Raw genomic sequence first — 19735 nt, 5'->3', positions numbered from 1 at the left:
CCACTGTGAGTACTATTACCACCATCACACACACATTCTGACCTTCCGCCCGGGCCACCGCTGCATGTTACTAACTAGAATACTAGGTGTGGTGGTGCTGCAGCATACGGGTAGGCTACCCGACACTGCTAGATTTGAATGTGTATTTCCCTTTAAGCCAGTCAGGCCGGTTACCGGCAATCCTGGTCACAGCCAGCAGAGGGAGCCCCCAGTTCAGTATAAATAGGCTAGGGCCTAGCTCAGGAAGGCAGAAGTTTCTAGACTCAGTGCTGAGAGGGTAGAGTAAGCCCTGTAACCGGATTCCAGATCCGAGGAGCAGGTTCCCCTCCTGAGTCCGTATTCATAGAAGCAAGGAGGGCATAGCTAAACAGCCTGAGGACACAGAATACAACAGAGGCCCATCTGATAAAGCAAGAGGTACTCAAGATAACAGAGGAGGTACTAGATAAAGACAGCTTCAAGGATACGCCAGATATAGGGCATTAGACCTTGGAGAATAAGTCACATGTTTCAGGACCAGTCAGGAATAGTGTGCAAGCCGCCTGTACTGCATCTCCTGTAATTAACACTCTGTAAAGAACATTGCTATAACCGGCCAGTCTGTACTTCTAAGAACCAACTGTATTCAAATAGAAACCAACTGTCTTCCATGGAACTGCGCTTCCAACTGCGTCCATGTATGATTATCACTGATATTCAGTAAAGTTCCAGTTTTGGTTGGCTATCCCGTGCTTGCTTCATTCTTCTACATTACTATACACGGCGTGTCACCGTTTAATTGACACTGGCGTCACGAACATTAAATACCTGCCTGTTCCAGTATTTGCCCCGATTGAAGACGACAGTGGATCCCAGGTTAGTGGGTTAATCTGCACTACAAAGCCCAGCATACACTACTGATCCCCTGGGACACTGCAGTGCTGTACGGTGTAATTTACATGAAATGCAGGCAGCATGTCATAGAGCAGGAGGAGCTGAGCAGATTGGTGTATAGTTTATGGGAAAAGATCCAGTAAAACTTGTACTTTATTTATTAAAAGCAGCACTGTCAGCATGATCAACCCTACTAAACCATAGTGCCTGATAGGGTTGATCACTCTCATACAAATTATATTTTTTAGGTATTAATAATGCATAGAAATCATTACTTTTATAAATGTGGAACACGGAGGGGTGTGCTGTAGTGTTATAAGCCCCCCTGGTGCCCTGAACACTGCACCCTGACATTTCACTGATAGAGGAAGACACCTTATCTTTCCCTGTCTTCTGTACCTGAGTACTACCTCCAAATGTCTGCGCCTGTACTACAGCTGTGCTGCTACTTACCGAGCATTTCATATTCATACTGCACAGGAGCCGATGACCTCATTTAACCCAGAAGCGATCCTCCCCTGTCTCCTCTGTCTCTGTAGCCGCCAGGGAGCCTCTACTTCCACGTTCAATTATGTCATCAGCACCTGCACCGGTCAGCAAGCAGCAGCAGAGCTATAGCAGAAGTGCAGACTTTTGGAGGGTTAATCATGCTGACAGGGACGCTTTAAAATCACGCACATTCTGGGCTGTGAAGTCAAGGAGTTGGTTCAATCAGTGATTAACAGTTTTCTTTCCATGAGGAGGAGGTCCTATCAGGGACTGACAGCCTTCCCTCTATCAGGAGTAGGTCCTATCAGTGACTGACAGCCTTCCCTCTATGAGGAGGAGGTCCTATCAGTGACTGACAGCCTTCCCTCTATGAGGAGGAGGTCCTATCAGTGACTGACAGCCTTCCCTCTATGAGGAGGAGGTCCTATCAGTGACTGACAGCCTTCCCTCTATGAGGAGGAGGTCCTATCAGGGACTGACAGCCTTCCCTCTATGAGGAGGAGGTCCTATCAGTGACTGACAGCCTTCCCTCTATGAGGAGGAGGTTATACAAGTTATACTGAATCGTCACAGAAAACTATATATGAATCTGCTCCGCTCCTCCTGCTCTATAACAGTGCGCTGCAGTCCAAACACCATGTTCTATGTCACAGATGTAATGTAAACTATGAGCAGTTGTATTATAATAGGTCTATATAAAGCTCACTTACCTTTGAGTTGTGGGGACAGTTGGTGTCCATGTTCATCCAGCAGGATTTGCTCCACCAGAATGTCACCTAATAAGAAATGATACAGACGTCATCAGTGCTGGATGTAGACATATAGGGCCAGATTTATCATGACTCTGACAGCTCACTCCACTTTAACATAAGGCTAAAGTCAGTTTTAGCCAAGTCGGATTTATGGTCGGCCCTTTAAGACTGTAATAAATGTGGTTTGACGGTAGCAGTTTATCTGTCAGTAAGCAGCTTTACAAAAGTCGCACATCTTTACGAAAAAGTCGCATGTTCTATTAAAAAGTCTCATAAGATAAGCATGGTCCTCACTGGAGTGAAATTGCGACTTTTTAAATAGTCCCAATAGTAAATCTGTCTAGAGATTCATTTACATAAGAAAACACGCCCACTTTCAGAAAACTGGCGAGCATAGTGCAGAGCAGAAAAAAGTTGCAAATTTGTGCGAATGATAAATCTGGCCCATAATGTACAGGAAATATCACATTATACAGGGACCGGACGAGATCTAATGGTCCTAAATGTACAGCTGTGACATAGTGTCCATGTCCCCCACACTGTGCTAGTCACTGTGTATGGTCACATTGTGGTGGTCATTGTGATGGATACTGTATGAAGGGGCACTATGGTCGTTACTATGAGGGTGCTGTAGTATTATTATTATTATAGCGCCATCCATTCCATGGTGCTGCAGATATGATAAGGGGTATACATACATCATAGAAAACAACTGCAATAAGCATGAACGAGATGAGTTACAGACTGGTACAGAAGGAGAGAGGACCCTGCCCGTGAGGGCTTACCATCTACAACAGGGGTGCACAACCTACCGCCCGGGGGACACATGCGGCCCTTTAAAACCATTCTGTGTGGCCCCCAACCATGTGGTAACAGACATGTATGCCCATGTTTTGTGGCTGCTCACATGTACCTTTCATGTTTTCTCCCATTGGATGGGAGTACTAGAAGTGTATTATTATTATTATTTATTATTTAAGCGCCATTCATTCCATAGCGCTGTACATATGATAAACGGTACACATACATAACAGACAATTGTACTAATCATAAACAAGCTGAGTTACAAACTGGTACAGAAGGAGAGAGGGCCCTGCCCGTGAGGGCTTACAATCTACATGGTATGGGAGAAGGACACAGTAGGTGCGGGTTGGGTTGGTCATGGCGGTATAGAGGCAGCAGGGTCATTGGTTGTAGGCTTGTCTGAAGAGGTGGGTTTTCAGGTTTCTTTTGTAGGATTACACTGTAGGTGAGAGTCTGATGTGTTGGGGTAGCGAGTTCCAGAGTATGGGGGATGCACGGGAGAAATCTTGGAGTCGATTGTGGGAAGAGGCGATAAGAGGAGAGGAGAGAAGGAGGTCTTGTGAGGATCGGAGAGTGCGTGTGGGGATGTATCGGGAAAGTAGCTCAGAGATGTAGGGAGGGGACAGGTTATGGACGGCCTTGTATGTGTTTGTCAGTACTTTGAAGTGGATTCGTTGGGCAATGGGGAGCCAGTGAAGGGATTGGCAGAGGAGTAATAAGGTGAGAGGTGGATTAGTCGGGCAGCGGAGTTGAGGATAGATTGGAGGGGTGCGAGGGTGCTAGATGGAAGGCCACAGAGGAGAATGTTGCAGTAGTCTAGGCGGGAGATAATGAGGGCATGTACGAGCATTTTTGCAGATTCAAAGTTAAGGAAAGCACGGATGCGGGAGATGTTTTTGAGTTGGAGGCGGCAGGTGGTGGAAAGGGCTTGGATGTGCGGTCGGAAGGAAAGGGCAGAATCTAAGGTCACTCCAAGGCAGCGGTCTTTTTTGACTGGGGATAATGTGCAGCCATTGATCGTGATAGATAGGTCTGTTGGGGGGGTTGAACAAGATGGGGGAAAGATTATGAATTCTGTCTTATCCATGTTAAGTTTAAGAAAGCGAGAGGCGAAGAAGGATGATATAGAAGATAGACATTGTGGGATTCTTGATAGTAAGGTGGTGATGTCTGGACCAGAAAGGTAGATTTGTGTGTCATCAGCATAGGAGTGATACTGAAAGCCATGGGACTCTATGAGCTGTCCCAGGCCAAAAGTGTAGATTGAGAAGAGCAGGGGTCCTAGGACAGAGCCTTGCGGGACACCAACAGAGAGGGCATGAGTCGAGGAGGTGGTGCGGGAGTGGGAGACGCTAAACGTCCGGTCTGTGAGGTATGATGTGATCCAGGAGAGAGCCAGGTCAGTGATGCCAAGAGATGAGAGAGTTCGCAACAGAAGGGTGTGGTCAACAGTGTCGAAGGCAGAGGACAGGTCAAGGAGAAGGAGGACAGAGTATTGTTTCTTGGTTTTGGCTGTCAGTAGGTCATTGGTGACTTTGGTAAGGGCAGTCTCGGTCGAGTGGTGGGTTCGGAAGCCGGATTGTAGGCGGTCAAAGAGGGAGCAAGAGGAGAGGTGGGAGGACAGTTCAGAATGGACATGTTGTTCAAGTAGCTTTGAGGCATATGGAAGAAGTGATATGGGGCGATAACTGGACAAGGAAGATGGGTCAAGTGAAGGCTTTTTGAGGATGGGTGTAATGGTAGCATGTTTAAAAGCAGAGGGGAAGACACCAGAGTTTAGTGATAGATTGAAGAGATGAGTTAGGGCTGGGATAAACACTGGGGTGAGGTTAGGGATGAGGTGGGATGGGATCGGGTCAAGTGCACAGGTGGTGAGATGTGATCTGGAGAGTAGAGTGGAGAGTTTTTCTTCTGTAATGGTGGAGAAGCGGGTTTTAGGGGGAGAGGACCGAGCAGATGTGTAGAGGGTCTGTGGGGACTGTGTAGTAAAGCTTTCTCTGATGTGGACTATCTTTTGTTTGAAATATTTGGCAAAGTCCTCAGCTGAGAAGAGAGGAGAGGGTGGGGGCGCTGGGGGGCGGAGAAGGGAGTTAAAAGTGCTAAAAAGTTGTTTAGGGCTGTGTGACAGGGAAGATATGAGAGATGAGAAGTAGGCTTGTTTTGCATCAGCGAGTGAGGATTTGAATATGAGAAGGGATTGCTTGTATGCAGTGAGATGATCTATAGAAGGGGATTTTTTCCATCGTCGCTCAGCAGCCCTGGAAGCTTGTCTGAGTTTCTTGGTCAGGTTGGTGTGCCAGGGTTGTCTGTTGATTTTCCGGATTTTGTAATGTGTGAGGGGGGCAACAGTGTCTAGAGCTGTACTTATTGTGGTGTTGTATAGGGTGGTAGCAGCTTCTGGGTCTTGGAGGCAACAGATGGTAGAGAGTGGGAGAAGAGAGTCAGAAAGCAAGCGAAGGTCGAGATGTTTAAGGTTCCTGCGGGGGTGTGCTGGTGTGTGGACCGGGGAGGCTACAGAAGAGACCAGTGAAGAGAAGGTGAGTAGGTTGTGGTCGGATAGGGGGAGAGGCGAGTTAGAAAGGTTAGATAGGGAGCAAAAGCGGGTAAAGATCAGATCCAGAGTGTGACCATCTCTGTGGGTGGGAGCTGAGGACCACTGTGATAGGCCGAAGGAGGAAGAGAGCGACAGGAGTTTAGAGGCGGCCGAGTGGCATGTGTCAATAGGGATGTTGAAGTCACCCATGATGATAGTGGGGATGTCGGCAGAAAGAAAGTGTAGTAGCCAGGTGTTGAAGTGGTCAAGAAAGATGGTTGCTGGGCCTGGAGGGCGGTAAATGACAGCTACTTGAAGGTTGGAGGGAGAGTAGATGCGAACAGAGTGTACTTTAAATGAGGTGAGCGTAATGGAGGGTGGCAGTGGAGTTGGGCTGTACGAGCAGGTGTCTGATAGGAGAATACCATGTATTTAGACATTAATGATATACTGCATGTTCAATATGCCATAAATATAGTATTTCAGTTGGTAATAGCCCTTTAAGTTTTATTTTTGGCCCTTGGAATTGGTTCAAGCTGACAATGTGGGCCCGCACCAGAACAGGCCTGAGATGTGATCTGGACAGTAGGGTGGAAAGGCTTTCCTCTGTAATGGTGGAGAAGCAGGTTTGGGGGGAGGAAGATGAATGAGTAGTTGTGTAGAGGGGCTGTGGGGACTGTAGGCTGAAACTTCTCTGATGTCTGTGGCATAGTCCTCAGCTGAGACGAGAGGAGAGGGTGGAGGTAATGGGGGACGGAGAAGAGTTACAAGGGTTAAACCATTGTTTAGGTTTGTGAGACAGAGAAGACATGATGTGAGGTAGGTCTGTTTTGCAGCAGTGAGTGCGGACTTGAAGCTGAGAAGGGATTGTTTAGATGTGATAAAGTATATAGGGACATTGTGGTGGTCACTATGAGGACACTGTGATGGTCACTGTATGTGGCGGTCATTACATGAGAGGCCCTGAAGCCTCATCGGCAATTGCTGCTATCATTTATATATGTTTGTCATGGTCACATTGAGTAACTTTTGGGCTATTTTTTAATATCACCTGTGGCTCGTTTTGGCATCAAATCCTAATCCAGACCCAAATCAATTCAGGCCACAGACAAGACCTAAACTTCAAACCCCAGACTAGACTCCAAAATTGGTTCAGATCCCTAATAAATCCAGAGGGAAATCTTTATTACTGTGGACAATGTAAGTCATGGAGACCTCTATTTCATGGGTGACACGTCTCATACACGATGTTACCTCTATGACGGAGTTCCTCCAGTACAGCGTCCAGGCCGGGGGAACCATGATGTCTCCGTAATACATAGAGACTGACCCACAGTCCTATCACAGCTTCTCTTCCTCTGAGAAATATATCCTGTAGTAAAGTCCGCGCCAATCTTCTTCTATCATCTTCTAGACTGCAGTATTTCTAGAACCCAAGAAAAATCAGACATAAGGACCATTATACACAGATACATAACACAAAGAGTTAACACACTGCAGATATTACATGTCTGTCTTCTCTATAATGTGTTGTCCAGAGAAAGAGAAATCTATGGAATAGTTGTGGAGAAAATCCTTCCTGAATCCACAAGTAACAGATTTTTTCCAGGATGTCGTGACCCCTAATGTACGTGTGCGGGGGAGGGGATAAATCCTCCACAATACTGGATTATACACGTCTGGGGGGTTCTCCATCAGATATGAGCTGCTGTCTATTATTACACTGGAAGTTGTCCAACATCTTACTCTGACATATGAAGCACAATTGTCATTCAGCCTCTTGTAGACAGCAGGATGGTGACATGAATGTTGCGCAGGGGATGTGGATCTGCTGTGTCACTTGAACAGATTTGACTTGTGGTAACTCCTAATGGTGTCATCCAAGCAGCCCCCCTGGTCTTCACCCTTTAACCCCTATACAGGGGAACCACCAGGCCGCTACCTCCTGGAATATACTACACCGACGGCTCATGTCCTCTCACCTCAGTATCCGGGAGATTTCGGGAATGTAGCTCACTCAGAAGTGGTAGAAGACTCATGTCCTCCACAATGTGGAGCAGATCATCCTGGAAATATTCATATGTCATCCTCAGGAAGTGATCTTCACACTGACGGAGCTGCTGGTAGAACTGCCGGGTTTCATCATCTAGGAAACGGAGGAGACACAAGAATGAAGTCGTCTAGAACATGGAGGAGACTGATGGCAGTTTATGTGGAATATTCCTGTCCTGGATCATTTTACAGGTTTCCACTAATGAGAAATCCACAACCCCCTGTAATTCACCAGCACAATCCCTGCAGGACACATTCACCGGAGACATCTTTACATTGATTTCAGTATTTCTATACATGGAGATACATGGCAGATGTCAGTCACTGGTGAGAAGCGAGGGGAACGCTCCCCTTATTCAAGAGAGAACCAGTCTCAATAATACACTGCCCTCAGAGGGGGTCGGTCAGCGGTTCTGTCCAGGGCTGGCCTTAGGTGTTCAGGCGCCCTGTGCGAGCCAATCTTGCGGCTATTGGACAGGTAACTTTCCTGTAGCCATCTCATTATTATCACAGGCAGGATGACAATGCTAGGTATCACCTCTGTATAGATAACACAGGATCCACCATTTTCTCTACAGATAATGGCTACATCCTATCTTCTTCCTCTTGACCTCTGCACAGACATGCCCAGAAAATCAGTATCACCAGGAATTCTGAAAAGACGCTTAACATAAAAACTTGACTGGGACAACAGGTCGTTTTCTGAGGACAAACTCCCATTAAGGACGCCGTCTAATTTGGTAGTTAATCCTTGTTGACTTTATTTAACTGTTTCATCTCCACATTTCAAAAGCCATAACTTTTTTGCTCTTCCATCCACATACCCGTGTGAGGGCTTGTTGTCTGTAAGAGGAGTCATGTTTTTTAATGGTATCATTTTGGGGTACATATATTGAACTGCATAAATTTAAAAAATTATTTGGGGTGACGACAAGAAAAAAAACGGAGTGATTTCACCACGATTTTTGGGTTCTGTGTTTATGGCGATTTATATAGTGTTTATGCATTTCTACTTTAATACAGTAAAAATTATTTTTCTTGAAAAAATATGTATTTAGTGTGTCCCTTCACCCAGAACATTTTTATTTTTCCAGAGACTGACATGTATGAGGCTTGTTTTTGGGGGGATAAGTTTTCATTGGGGCCATTCTGGGGTACGTACGACTTTTTGATAATAGAAAAGTAGAATGAACAAAACGCTGCAATTTTGTCATTTTTATGCAGTTTACCGTATTGGGATAAAAAATTATGATTTTATGGTTTGGGTCGTTACGGATGTGGTGATAAAAACTATCTATAGGCTTTTTATTTTTATTTGTTTACCTTTATACATTAATAAACAAGGGAATAAAAGTGTTGGGGGGGGGGTTGCCCGATTTTTCTTTTTTGCCTACAAGAGGCTCTGTCACCATAAACAACCCTATTACATTAGACATACCGCCTGGTAGGGCCCATCATGCTGATTAAAACGATACTTTTATTTTTTCTGTATGATAAACAGCTGCAGAGAAATCCGTGTTTTATTCATATGTAAATGAGAAGTCAGAGAACCCTTTGAGCGCTGCTGTGTCACGCCCCCTGTTCTCTGCACACTCCCCTTCATTGACAAGGCTAGACAGCATGCTGAGGGCAGAGCGCTGTCCAAGAGCTGTGTGCTAGCATCGACATATCATATACACTATGTACTATAGCTTCACCACACTGAGATCTGCTCAGAAAGCTAATCTGCATATTACTGCTTTATTCACAGTTTTTCTATATGGTAATATTATAGTTTGGTGGTATAGCTATCTACCATGTATGTAGAGATCCTCAGTTCAAGTCCTAGGAGAGGCTTACATACGTTTTTTTTTTATATATATATTTATTTTCTCTTTTATTTAAAACCATATTAAAAGGATATACTATAATAAATATATAATCATATAATAATATTAATGATAATAAAAACAATAATCAGAATAGTATTTGGATGTTGTTGTTTTTTTTTTTTGCTATAACCTTTTTCTGATTTATTCACAGACACAATATATGATTATAAAGAAACCAGTAATATTTATTAGCTTTCTAAAAACAATTCTCAACATGATAAGGACATAGACTTTTCTCATGGGATAAATGTGGAAGAAAATAAATATAGAGAATTGTGAATAAAGCAGTAATATGCAGATTAGCTTTCTGAGCAGATCTCAGTGTGGTGAAGCTATAGTACATAGTGTATATGATATGTAGATGCTAGCAGACAGCTCTTGGTCTTGGACAGGTCTCTGCCCTCAGCATGTCTAGCCCTGTCTCTCAAGGGAAAGGGGAGTGTGCAGAGCACAGGGGGTGTTCCATAGCAGTGCTCAAAGGATTCAGCCCTGCCTCCTGGTGCTCCAACTTCTCATTTGCTAATTAATAAAAACACAGATCTCTCTGCAGCTGTTTATCCTACAGACAAAAAAAAAGGTATAGTTTTAATCAGCATGATGAGCCCCACTAGGTGGTGTGTCTGGTTTAATAGGGTTGATCCTGGTGACAGAGCCTCTTTAATACTTTACTTTTTTTTAACACACTAAACTGCTGTGTATTATTTCAGCGATTGTAAAACTGACAAAATGCCTATTCAGCCATTCCAAATGTAGGGCCGAATAGTCATCTGAACATGTCAGGTCCAGGGGCCATTATTAGGCTCTTGGATGCCCCACAATTGCATCACGGGGGGCTCCTGCCCTCTCTCTAACCATATAGATGCTGCAGCATTGACATGGGCATCTAAGGGGCTAAACTGCTGGGAATGGAGTTAGTTCTGATCCCAGCAGTGAGAGCCAGGAGCCCACTGTATAATACAGCCAGTACTCGTCAGCATTGGCACGGGCCCAGCTCCTGCGCCATCTCTGTGCCATACGTTTACAGGACAGAGCGTGCACAGCCTGTACTCATTAGGGTGCCTGTACACGATGCGGGATACGTGCGGAAAAAGCGCAGTGTACTACACTTCCAGCACAGTGTATGAGAACAGACAAGTCTCATGGACACTTGTGAAAATTGAACTGCGGTGATGACTTCCCAATCCTCAGCATGTCTATTATGTTTGTGGCTTTAGCTGCAGCTAGAGGGGGAGGGGTGGGAAGAGGAAGAATGCTGCTACCAAGGCAGTAGAGGGTGTGAAGAGACATTGCTGCTGCCAGTGGGGGACAGATGAGAAAGGGGACAATGCTGCTGCCACTGCAGGATAGGTGGGAAAGGGATAATGTTGCTGCACTGAGGGATCTGTTTGGCACTATTGAGGAAGGGGTTTTGTACTGCACTGTGGTATGTGGTCCAAGTGGGGAAGTACTTTCTTTCCTTCATAGTGTGATTAGGTGTTTCTATGTTTCACTTTTATTTTCCTTCCTGTGTTGATTGTGTGGTTTTACGGAAGCAGTGGAGCTTCTTCTGCTATATGGTTTGCATAGCTCCCATTCACTACAATGGGACTCACAGATCCAGGGGTACATCAGCCTGTTAGGCTGTTTCTGTGACCATGGCCACCGGGGGCCTTCGCTTATTCTGATCTCGCTATGAAACTGTGAAATTGCAGCCAGCCAGTCGCAGGGGCAACACGTGAGGTGCACGGTGGACCGATGAGGGGCCAAATAATAACACACAGTTCATCATCAGTTTACTCATGGTTTGCAGAAAGCCTCCCTGGGCTGGCAGCACAGTGTTGAGGTGGACAGCACAAAATCCTCTGGGGCACGCTCTGTGTAGGGAAGCATCAGCCAAGATGGTGGTTGATTGAGGTGCCCTTGATGTTAGGGGTGCTTAGGCACTGTGCTTGTTGCGGCTGAGTCCCTTGATGGTATTTGTCGTGACGCCAGCACCGTTAATGGTGGTACAACCAATAGTGGTAATAATGAGGTAGACAGTGGTAAGATGCAACTCACAACTTTTACTGTTGATGACTTTGGTTGCGGCAGTACAGAATACAGTCTCCTGATGTTACAGAGTTAGTTCTGCAAATCCACTGTTTCTAGGCTTTTCAGGTTTTTGGTTTGGAGCAGTGGGTTATTTTCAATATCAGTGCAATTTCAGGTGAGGTTGCCGGAGGCTATAGTATCCTTCACCTGACTATCCCAAAGGTCCTGGATGCCTGACTTGTGGCTTTTATCCTTTGGATGTATAAGTATCTTCTTTTGTCTCTTGCTGGACTAAAACTCTTCCTCAGAGCTGAAGTGCTGGATCTGCACCTTTTCACTCTCTCAGCATCAGCCTTCTAATCACTGATCTCCGCTCCACTAATCTGTCTCTGTCCTGTCTCCTGTCTCCTGTCTCACTAGGCCTGACCTGAACTTTATCCCCATCTAGTGGTGGGATGTATAAATTACCCCTAATCTGCCTGCTAACAGGGATTTTGCAGATACATAAATACAAAATACCACAATACAACACAGTGCAATTGTCAAGGTAAAAAGTGCTATTGAGCAGTGACCACACACACGTAGTGGGACGCTGCAAAATGGGACAACCCCTTTAAGGGAGTAGAGAAGGGGGCTGTATTGTATGAGGGGTAGTGGTGTTTGGGTGCCAGGCCTGCTTTTGGCGGGGTCTGACTCCTGGTGCCCCCACTGATCAGCTGATTGAGGAGAAGGCTACGCCCCATTGAGCGCTGCAGCCTTGTCACAGCTTACTAACCACAGCGCCTTTTGATTGTGTACTGGCTGTGCTTGGTATTACATTTCAGCCCTCTATTCACTTGAACAGGACTGAGCTGAGCCCAGGCCATGTGACCAATGAATGTGACATCACTAAATTAGGAAGAGGCTGCAGGGCTCACCGGAGCGCCGTGGTCTCTTCACAGCTGATCGGCGGGGTGCTGAGACAACTCCGACAAAATCGCAGACAACTCCTTTAATCGCAGTTCAGCCCTGCAGCAGCCATATCACAGTATATATCTGCTGTGTGACCCCATTTCCTATAAGTCTGTTCCTCATCAGGACATTGGAAGGTGAGACTCGTACAGATGTCGTAGATCAGTCACCGCATCCAGTAATAAGAGAGAAGAGGAGGAATCCTTACCATCGCTGGGGGTTATAATGCTCATCCTGGACCTGGGACGATATCAAAATCTCCTGCAACATAAAAAACCTTTATTACATTTAGGAGAAGAAAAAATAAAATCCAGAATCTTAGACGCCTGCTGCTGCGCACCCTCCTACGGTACTCAGGGTCCGGTGACCAACCAGGGAAGAAGAAAAATAAAGGAGTTTATCGGCGGTGCGGTAAGTAAGAGTCAGGGATACCTTGAGTGAAGAAGAACTTTACTCTATTCATGGAGTTCCCCCTTCCTCAGGTAAGTACATCAACAGCAGTGGTGCACCTCCAATAGAGGCAGACCAGGCAGCTGCTATAGGGCCCCTGAGGGAAGGGGGCCAGCAGTGAAGGATAGACCACACACACTAATTACACTTATATATGTAGGGGCTAAACTCCATGCAGGAAACGGACCTTCTGACATCACTGGGTCACATGACATTCTCTTGTCACGTGACTTTTGAATAGAAGGGTCGGAAGCTGAACTGACACAACCCACTTACATAGCTACCCGTGAAAGTAGACTATAGGATGTGGAGAAGGACCTTTGGTGATGTTATCATCACCATGTGACCAGTTCAGGAAGCCAAGGCATAGCAGAGCAGGAAAGTCTATGTCATCATCATGTGACCACTGCAGACAACTGGTGAAACCTGTGTGATGTGGCTGTGAGGGGGCAGAGCATGTGTATGGTGCCTAAAAGAGAAGTTAGTGGTGTCCAGGGATAGTCCATATAGCATCCTAGAAATACTGCGAGTTGTAGTTCTGTCCTATTATATCCCTCTACATGTAATTTTTATTTATTTATTTATGCACTTATATAGCGCTACTATATTCCGCAGCGCTTTACAGACATTATCATCCAACTGTCCCCAATGGAGCTCACAATCTAAGGTCCCTATCAGTATGTCTTTGGAGTGTGGGAGGAAACCGGAGTACCCGGAGGAAACCCACGCAAACACAGGGAGAACATACAAACTCCATGCAGATGTTGTCCTTGGTTGAATTCGAATCTAGGACCCCAGCGCTGCAAGGCACCAGTGCTAACCACTGAGCCACCGTGCTGCCCGTAATTCCAACGTATGCCCTAGTACAGACTGGTAATGCTGGGAATTGTAGTTCTGTCTTATTATAGTTATTATATATAGGCATATGACTGGCTGTATAGTTACAGTATATAACCGCAGCTTGTCCTGTGTGTGGACGGTATGTGGTCAGGTATATGACTGGCTGTATAGTTACAGTATATAACCGCAGCTTGTTCTCTGTGTGGACGGTATGTGGAGAGGTATATGACCGGCTGTATAGTTACAGTATATAACCGCAGCTTGTCCTGTATGTGGACGGTATGTGGTCAGGTATATGACTGGCTGTATAGTTACAGTATATAACTGCAGCTTGTCCTGTGTGTGGACGGTATGTGGTCAGGTATATGACTGGCTTTATAATTACAGTATATAACTGCAGCTTGTCCTGTGTGTGGACGGTATGTGGTCAGGTATATGACTGGCTGTATAGTTACAGTATATAACTGCAGATTGTCCTATATGTGGACGGTATGTGGTCAGGTATATGACTGGCTGTATAGTTACAGTATATAACTGCAGCTTGTCCTGTGTGTGGACGGTATGTGGTCAGGTATATGACTGGCTGTATAGTTACAGTATATAACCGCAGCTTGTCCTGTGTGTGGACGGTATGTGGTCAGGTATACAAATGGCTGTATAGTTACAGTATATAACCGCAGCTTGTCCTGTGTGTGGACGTTATGTGGTCAGGTATATGACTAGCTGTATAGTTACAGTATATAACTGCAGCTTGTCCTGTGTGTGGACGGTATGTGGTCAGGTATATGACTGGCTGTATAGTTACAGTATATAACCGCAGCTTGTCCTGTGTGTGGACAGTATGTGGTCAGGTATATGACTGGCTGTATAGTTACAGTATATAACCGCAGCTTGTCCTGTGTGTGGACGTTATGTGGTCAGGTATATGACTAGCTGTATAGTTACAGTATATAACTGCAGCTTGTCCTGTGTGTGGACGGTATGTGGTCAGGTATACAACTGGCTGTATAGTTACAGTATATAACCGCAGCTTGTCCTGTGTGTGGACGTTATGTGGTCAGGTATATGACTAGCTGTATAGTTACAGTATATAACTGCAGCTTGTCCTGTGTGTGGACGGTTTGTGGTCAGGTATATGACTGGCTGTATAGTTACAGTATATAACCGCAGCTTGTCCTGTGTGTGGACAGTATGTGGTCAGGTATATGACTGGCTGTATAGTTACAGTATATAACTGCAGCTTGTCCTGTGTGTGGACGGTTTGTGGTCAGGTATATGACTGGCTGTATAGTTACAGTATATAACCGCAGCTTGTCCTATGTGTGGACGGTATGTGGTCAGGTATATGACTGGCTGTATAGTTACAGTATATAACTGCAGCTTGTCCTGTGTGTGGACGGTATGTGGTCAGGTATATGACTGGCTTTATAATTACAGTATATAACTGCAGCTTGTCCTGTGTGTGGACGGTATGTGGTCAGGTATATGACTGGCTGTATAGTTACAGTATATAACTGCAGATTGTCCTATATGTGGACGGTATGTGGTCAGGTATATGACTGGCTGTATAGTTACAGTATATAACTGCAGCTTGTCCTGTGTGTGGACGGTATGTGGTCAGGTATATGACTGGCTGTATAGTTACAGTATATAACCGCAGCTTGTCCTGTGTGTGGACGGTATGTGGTCAGGTATACAAATGGCTGTATAGTTACAGTATATAACCGCAGCTTGTCCTGTGTGTGGACGTTATGTGGTCAGGTATATGACTAGCTGTATAGTTACAGTATATAACTGCAGCTTGTCCTGTGTGTGGACGGTATGTGGTCAGGTATATGACTGGCTGTATAGTTACAGTATATAACCGCAGCTTGTCCTGTGTGTGGACAGTATGTGGTCAGGTATATGACTGGCTGTATAGTTACAGTATATAACCGCAGCTTGTCCTGTGTGTGGACGTTATGTGGTCAGGTATATGACTAGCTGTATAGTTACAGTATATAACTGCAGCTTGTCCTGTGTGTGGACGGTATGTGGTCAGGTATACAACTGGCTGTATAGTTACAGTATATAACCGCAGCTTGTCCTGTGTGTGGACGGTATGTGGTCAGGTATATGACCGGCTGTGTAGTTACAGTATATAACCGCAGCTTGTCCTGTGTGTGGACGGTTTGTGGTCAGGTATATGACCGGCTGTATAGTTACAGTATATAACTGCAGCTTGTCCTGTGTGTGGACGGTTTGTGGTCAGGTATATGACTGGCTGTATAGTTACAGTATATAACCGCAGCTTGTCCTGTGTGTGGACAGTATGTGGTCAGGTATATGACTGGCTGTATAGTTACAGTATATAACTGCAGCTTGTCCTGTGTGTGGACGGTATGTGGTCAGGTATATGACCGGCTGTATAGTTACAGTATATAACTGCAGCTTGTCCTGTGTGTGGACGGTATGTGGTCAGGTATATGACTGGCTGTATAGTTACAGTATATAACCACAGCTTTTCCTGTGTGTGGACGGTATGTGGTCAGGTATATGACTGGCTGTATAGTTACAGTATATAACTGCAGCTTGTCCTGTGTGTGGACGGTATGTGGTCAGGTATATGACCGGCTGTGTAGTTACAGTATATAACCGCAGCTTGTCCTGTGTGTGGACGGTATGTGGTCAGGTATATGACTGGCTGTATAGTTACAGTATATAACCGCAGCTTGTCCTGTGTGGACGGTATGTGGTCAGGTATATGACTGCTGTATAGTTACAGTATATAACCGCAGCTTGTCCTGTGTGTGGACGGTTTGTGGTCAGGTATATGACCGGCTGTATAGTTACAGTATATAACCGCAGCTTGTCCTGTGTGTGGACGGTATGTGGTCAGGTATATGACCGGCTGTATAGTTACAGTATATAACTGCAGCTTGTCCTGTGTGTGGACGTTATGTGGTCAGGTATATGACTGGCTGTATAGTTACAGTATATAACCGCAGCTTGTCCTGTATGTGGACGGTATGTGGTCAGGTATATGACCGGCTGTATAGTTACAGTATATAACTGCAGCTTGTCCTGTGTGTGGACGGTATGTGGTCAGGTATATGACCGGCTGTATAGTTACAGTATATAACCGCAGCTTGTCCTGTGTGTGGACGGTATGTGGTCAGGTATATGACTGCTGTATAGTTACAGTATATAACCGCAGCTTGTTCTCTGTGTCACACCCAAAGTTTTCTTCAGTGAGTAGTAACTCTCTAAACCTGACCTAGAATTGGATCTTCTGTAAGTCTGTGACTCCCCTCATATCACGGAGCAGTGTGAGACCCCCCACCATAACACAAGTGCCCCTGTATATACAGTATATAAGAGAGGAGTGTCTTACCTAAAAAGCCATACACAGCGTGTAGAAATACAAGATCTCGGGAGAAGAGGAAAGGCGGAGAGCAGAAGGAGGAGAAACCGCCCCAATTTATTTTAACTTTCAGTTCTGCTGCTATTAACCCTTTAGGTGTGAATAATATTTAGTTTCCTTACAGATTATTGAATGTAAAGAGTCAGTGTCTCAAGGAATATATTACGACTATTTCTTTATAAAGTACAATAAAGACATGAGCACAATACTGTGCAGGAACAGTCTAAAACAAGTATAAAACACAATTTGCAGTCCAGTCCAGAAATGTGTATGTTTTGTGCTGCGGGCCCGGCAGCTACTATATCGCTTATCTCATATATATATATATTTTCTGTCTGTCCCGACGTTTGTCTGTCTGTTCTTTATGCGCGACCAAACAACTGAACCGATCTTCACCAAATTTGGCACACAGGTACATCAGGTGTCCGGGAAGGTTTTAGCTCTCTAGGACGTACTGTTCCTGAGATATTTCCAAAAAATGATCTGCATTAGCCAATACAAACCTGCAAGTAAGTCTTTCACTCATATCCCAACTGCCATACACATGGTCACATGTCCCTTATCAGCCAATAGAAGCTCGCAGGCCTTTAGTCTCCACATACACACAATAAAATCGAACAGACCGCACTGCTGTACACCAATATGAATCTACTCACAACGGGCTATTTTTCTTTGGACGTTGAAAACACCATCCAGCTCCCACATAGTCCGTAGCCCGTTGTGAATGACGAGGAGATTGATATTGGTGTACAGCAGCGCGGTCTGTTTGATTTTATTGTTTCTATAGTGTGAGACTTACCCACGTCACAGTTTGGACTGCAGCGCTGAAATAGAGAAATATATAACAACGTATCGTAGTTGCTTTTCATTCCACATACACACAGTTTTACTCCAGGTTTCCATAACAACCCAGCCATTTTTCTTCGCTGCTGTAGCTCAGCTTCAGACTAGGGCTACACGACGACACTAGGGCACAACTACACTGCTACATGCATCCATCTAGGATGGATTTTTTGCGACTGTCATGTCGCTGTCACAGCATGTCGCAGTGCGACTCCATAGCCTATCATTCTAAAAATTGTTGCGCAACATTGATACGACAGAATGATGTGCGACACATGTCGTCATGCACCCCTAGCCTTAAAGGGGCAGGGAACTGTGGAGGTCACTGTTAAGGTGGCAGGGGACAATATTAAAGGGGCAGCTGCTGTGCATGCCACTGTTAAGGGGGCAGTGGCAACTATTAAAGGGGCAGCTGCTGTGGAGGTCACTGTTAAAGCGGTGGGCACTGTGGAGGTCACTGTTAAAGGGATTCTGTCATGAGATTTTAGCCCTATAAGCTAAATATATGCCCATGTCCGTACTAATAACATCAATCCTAAACTGGCCTTATTAAATCTTCTTGTGGCTCTATTAGCCCAAAAACCAGGTTTTTATAACCTGTCAATCGCCTAAGGTGCGCAAGGGAACATCCGTTAATACAGGGTGCCCGGCCGTCTGGTGCCCAGCGCCTCCTTCCCAACCTTAATCGCCTCCTTCCTCACCTTAGCAGCGCCAGATCCGGCCAGCCCTCTCTGGCGGAGGCGGCGCTGGGGTGAGGAAGGTGGCGATTAAGACTGGGAAGGAGGAGCTGGGCACCAGACTGCTGGGCACCCTGTATCAACGGACGTCCCCTTGGGCACATTAGGTAGGCGATTGACAGGTTATAAATACCTGTTTTTTGAGCTAATAGAGCCACAAGAAAATTTAATAAGGCCAGTTTAGGATTTATGTTATTAGTACGGACATGGGCATATGTTTTGATTATAGGGCTAAAATCTCATGACAGAATCCCTTTAAAGGGGCGTTCACTGTGGAGTTCACTATTAACCCCTTAAGGACACAGCCTTTTTACACCTAAGGACCAGGCCATTTTTTGCACAGCTGACCCGTGTCACTTTAAGTGCTGATAACTTTAAAACGCTTTGACTTATCCAGGCCATTCTGAGATTGTTTTTTCGTCACATATTGTACTTCATGACACTGGTAAAATGAAGTTAAAAAAAATATTTTTTTTGCACCAAAAAATACCTAATTTAACAAAAATTTGGAAAAATTTGCAAATTTCAAAGTTTCAGTTTCTCTACTTCTGTAATACATAGTAATACCCCTAAAAATTGTGATGCCTTTACATTCCCCATATGTCTACTTCATGTTTGAATTATTTTGGGAATGATATTTTATTTTTTGGGGATGTTACAAGGCTTAGAAGTTTAGAAGCAAATCTTGAAATTTTTCAGAAATTTACAAAAAACCCAATTTTTAGGGACCACTACAGCTCTGAAGTCACTTTGCGAGGCTTACATAATAGAAACCACCCCAAAATGACCCCATTCTATAAACTACACCCCTCAAGGTATTAAAAACTGATTTTACAAACTTCGTTAACCCTTTAGGTGTTGCACAAGAGTTATTGGCAAATGGGGATGAAATTTGAGAATTTCATTTTTTTGCCTAATTTTCCATTTTAACCCATTTTTTCGACTAACAAAGCAAGGGTTAACAGCCAAACAAGACTGTATCTTTATTGCCCTGACTCTGCCGTTTACAGAAACACCCCATATGTGGCCATAAACTACTGTACAGCCACACAGCGGGGCGTAGAGGGAAAGGTGCGCCGTATGGTTTTTGAAAGGCAGGTTTTGCTGGACAGTTTTTTTGACACCAT

The 19735-nt window shown here is 45.0% G+C and overlaps 1 protein-coding gene across 3 annotated transcripts in view; it reads right to left on the bottom strand.

Moving 5' to 3' along the window:
• Window positions 1-17068, bottom strand: part of LOC122922038 (NACHT, LRR and PYD domains-containing protein 3-like) — a 57140-nt gene extending 40072 nt beyond the window's left edge. For 2 of the 3 annotated variants that reach the window (XM_044272452.1, XM_044272451.1), the window contains exons 1-5: window positions 16999-17068; window positions 12544-12596; window positions 7434-7597; window positions 6706-6877; window positions 2073-2138 (exon numbers count right to left, since the gene is read on the bottom strand). In XM_044272452.1, coding sequence (XP_044128387.1) covers window positions 2073-2138; window positions 6706-6877; window positions 7434-7597; window positions 12544-12568 — 427 coding nt within the window. In that variant the 5' untranslated portion in view covers window positions 12569-12596; window positions 16999-17068. The remainder of the gene's footprint in view (window positions 1-2072; window positions 2139-6705; window positions 6878-7433; window positions 7598-12543; window positions 12597-16998) is intronic. The other variant, XM_044272453.1, reaches the window with a different exon arrangement.
• Window positions 17069-19735: the final 2667 nt, after the last annotated feature.

Source organism: Bufo gargarizans, chromosome 11 (assembly GCF_014858855.1).
Source record: "Bufo gargarizans isolate SCDJY-AF-19 chromosome 11, ASM1485885v1, whole genome shotgun sequence".
NCBI lineage: Eukaryota > Metazoa > Chordata > Amphibia > Anura > Bufonidae > Bufo > Bufo gargarizans.
The sequence above is the reverse complement of the archived record's forward strand: the minus strand, read 5'-3'. Positions and strand labels throughout refer to the sequence as shown.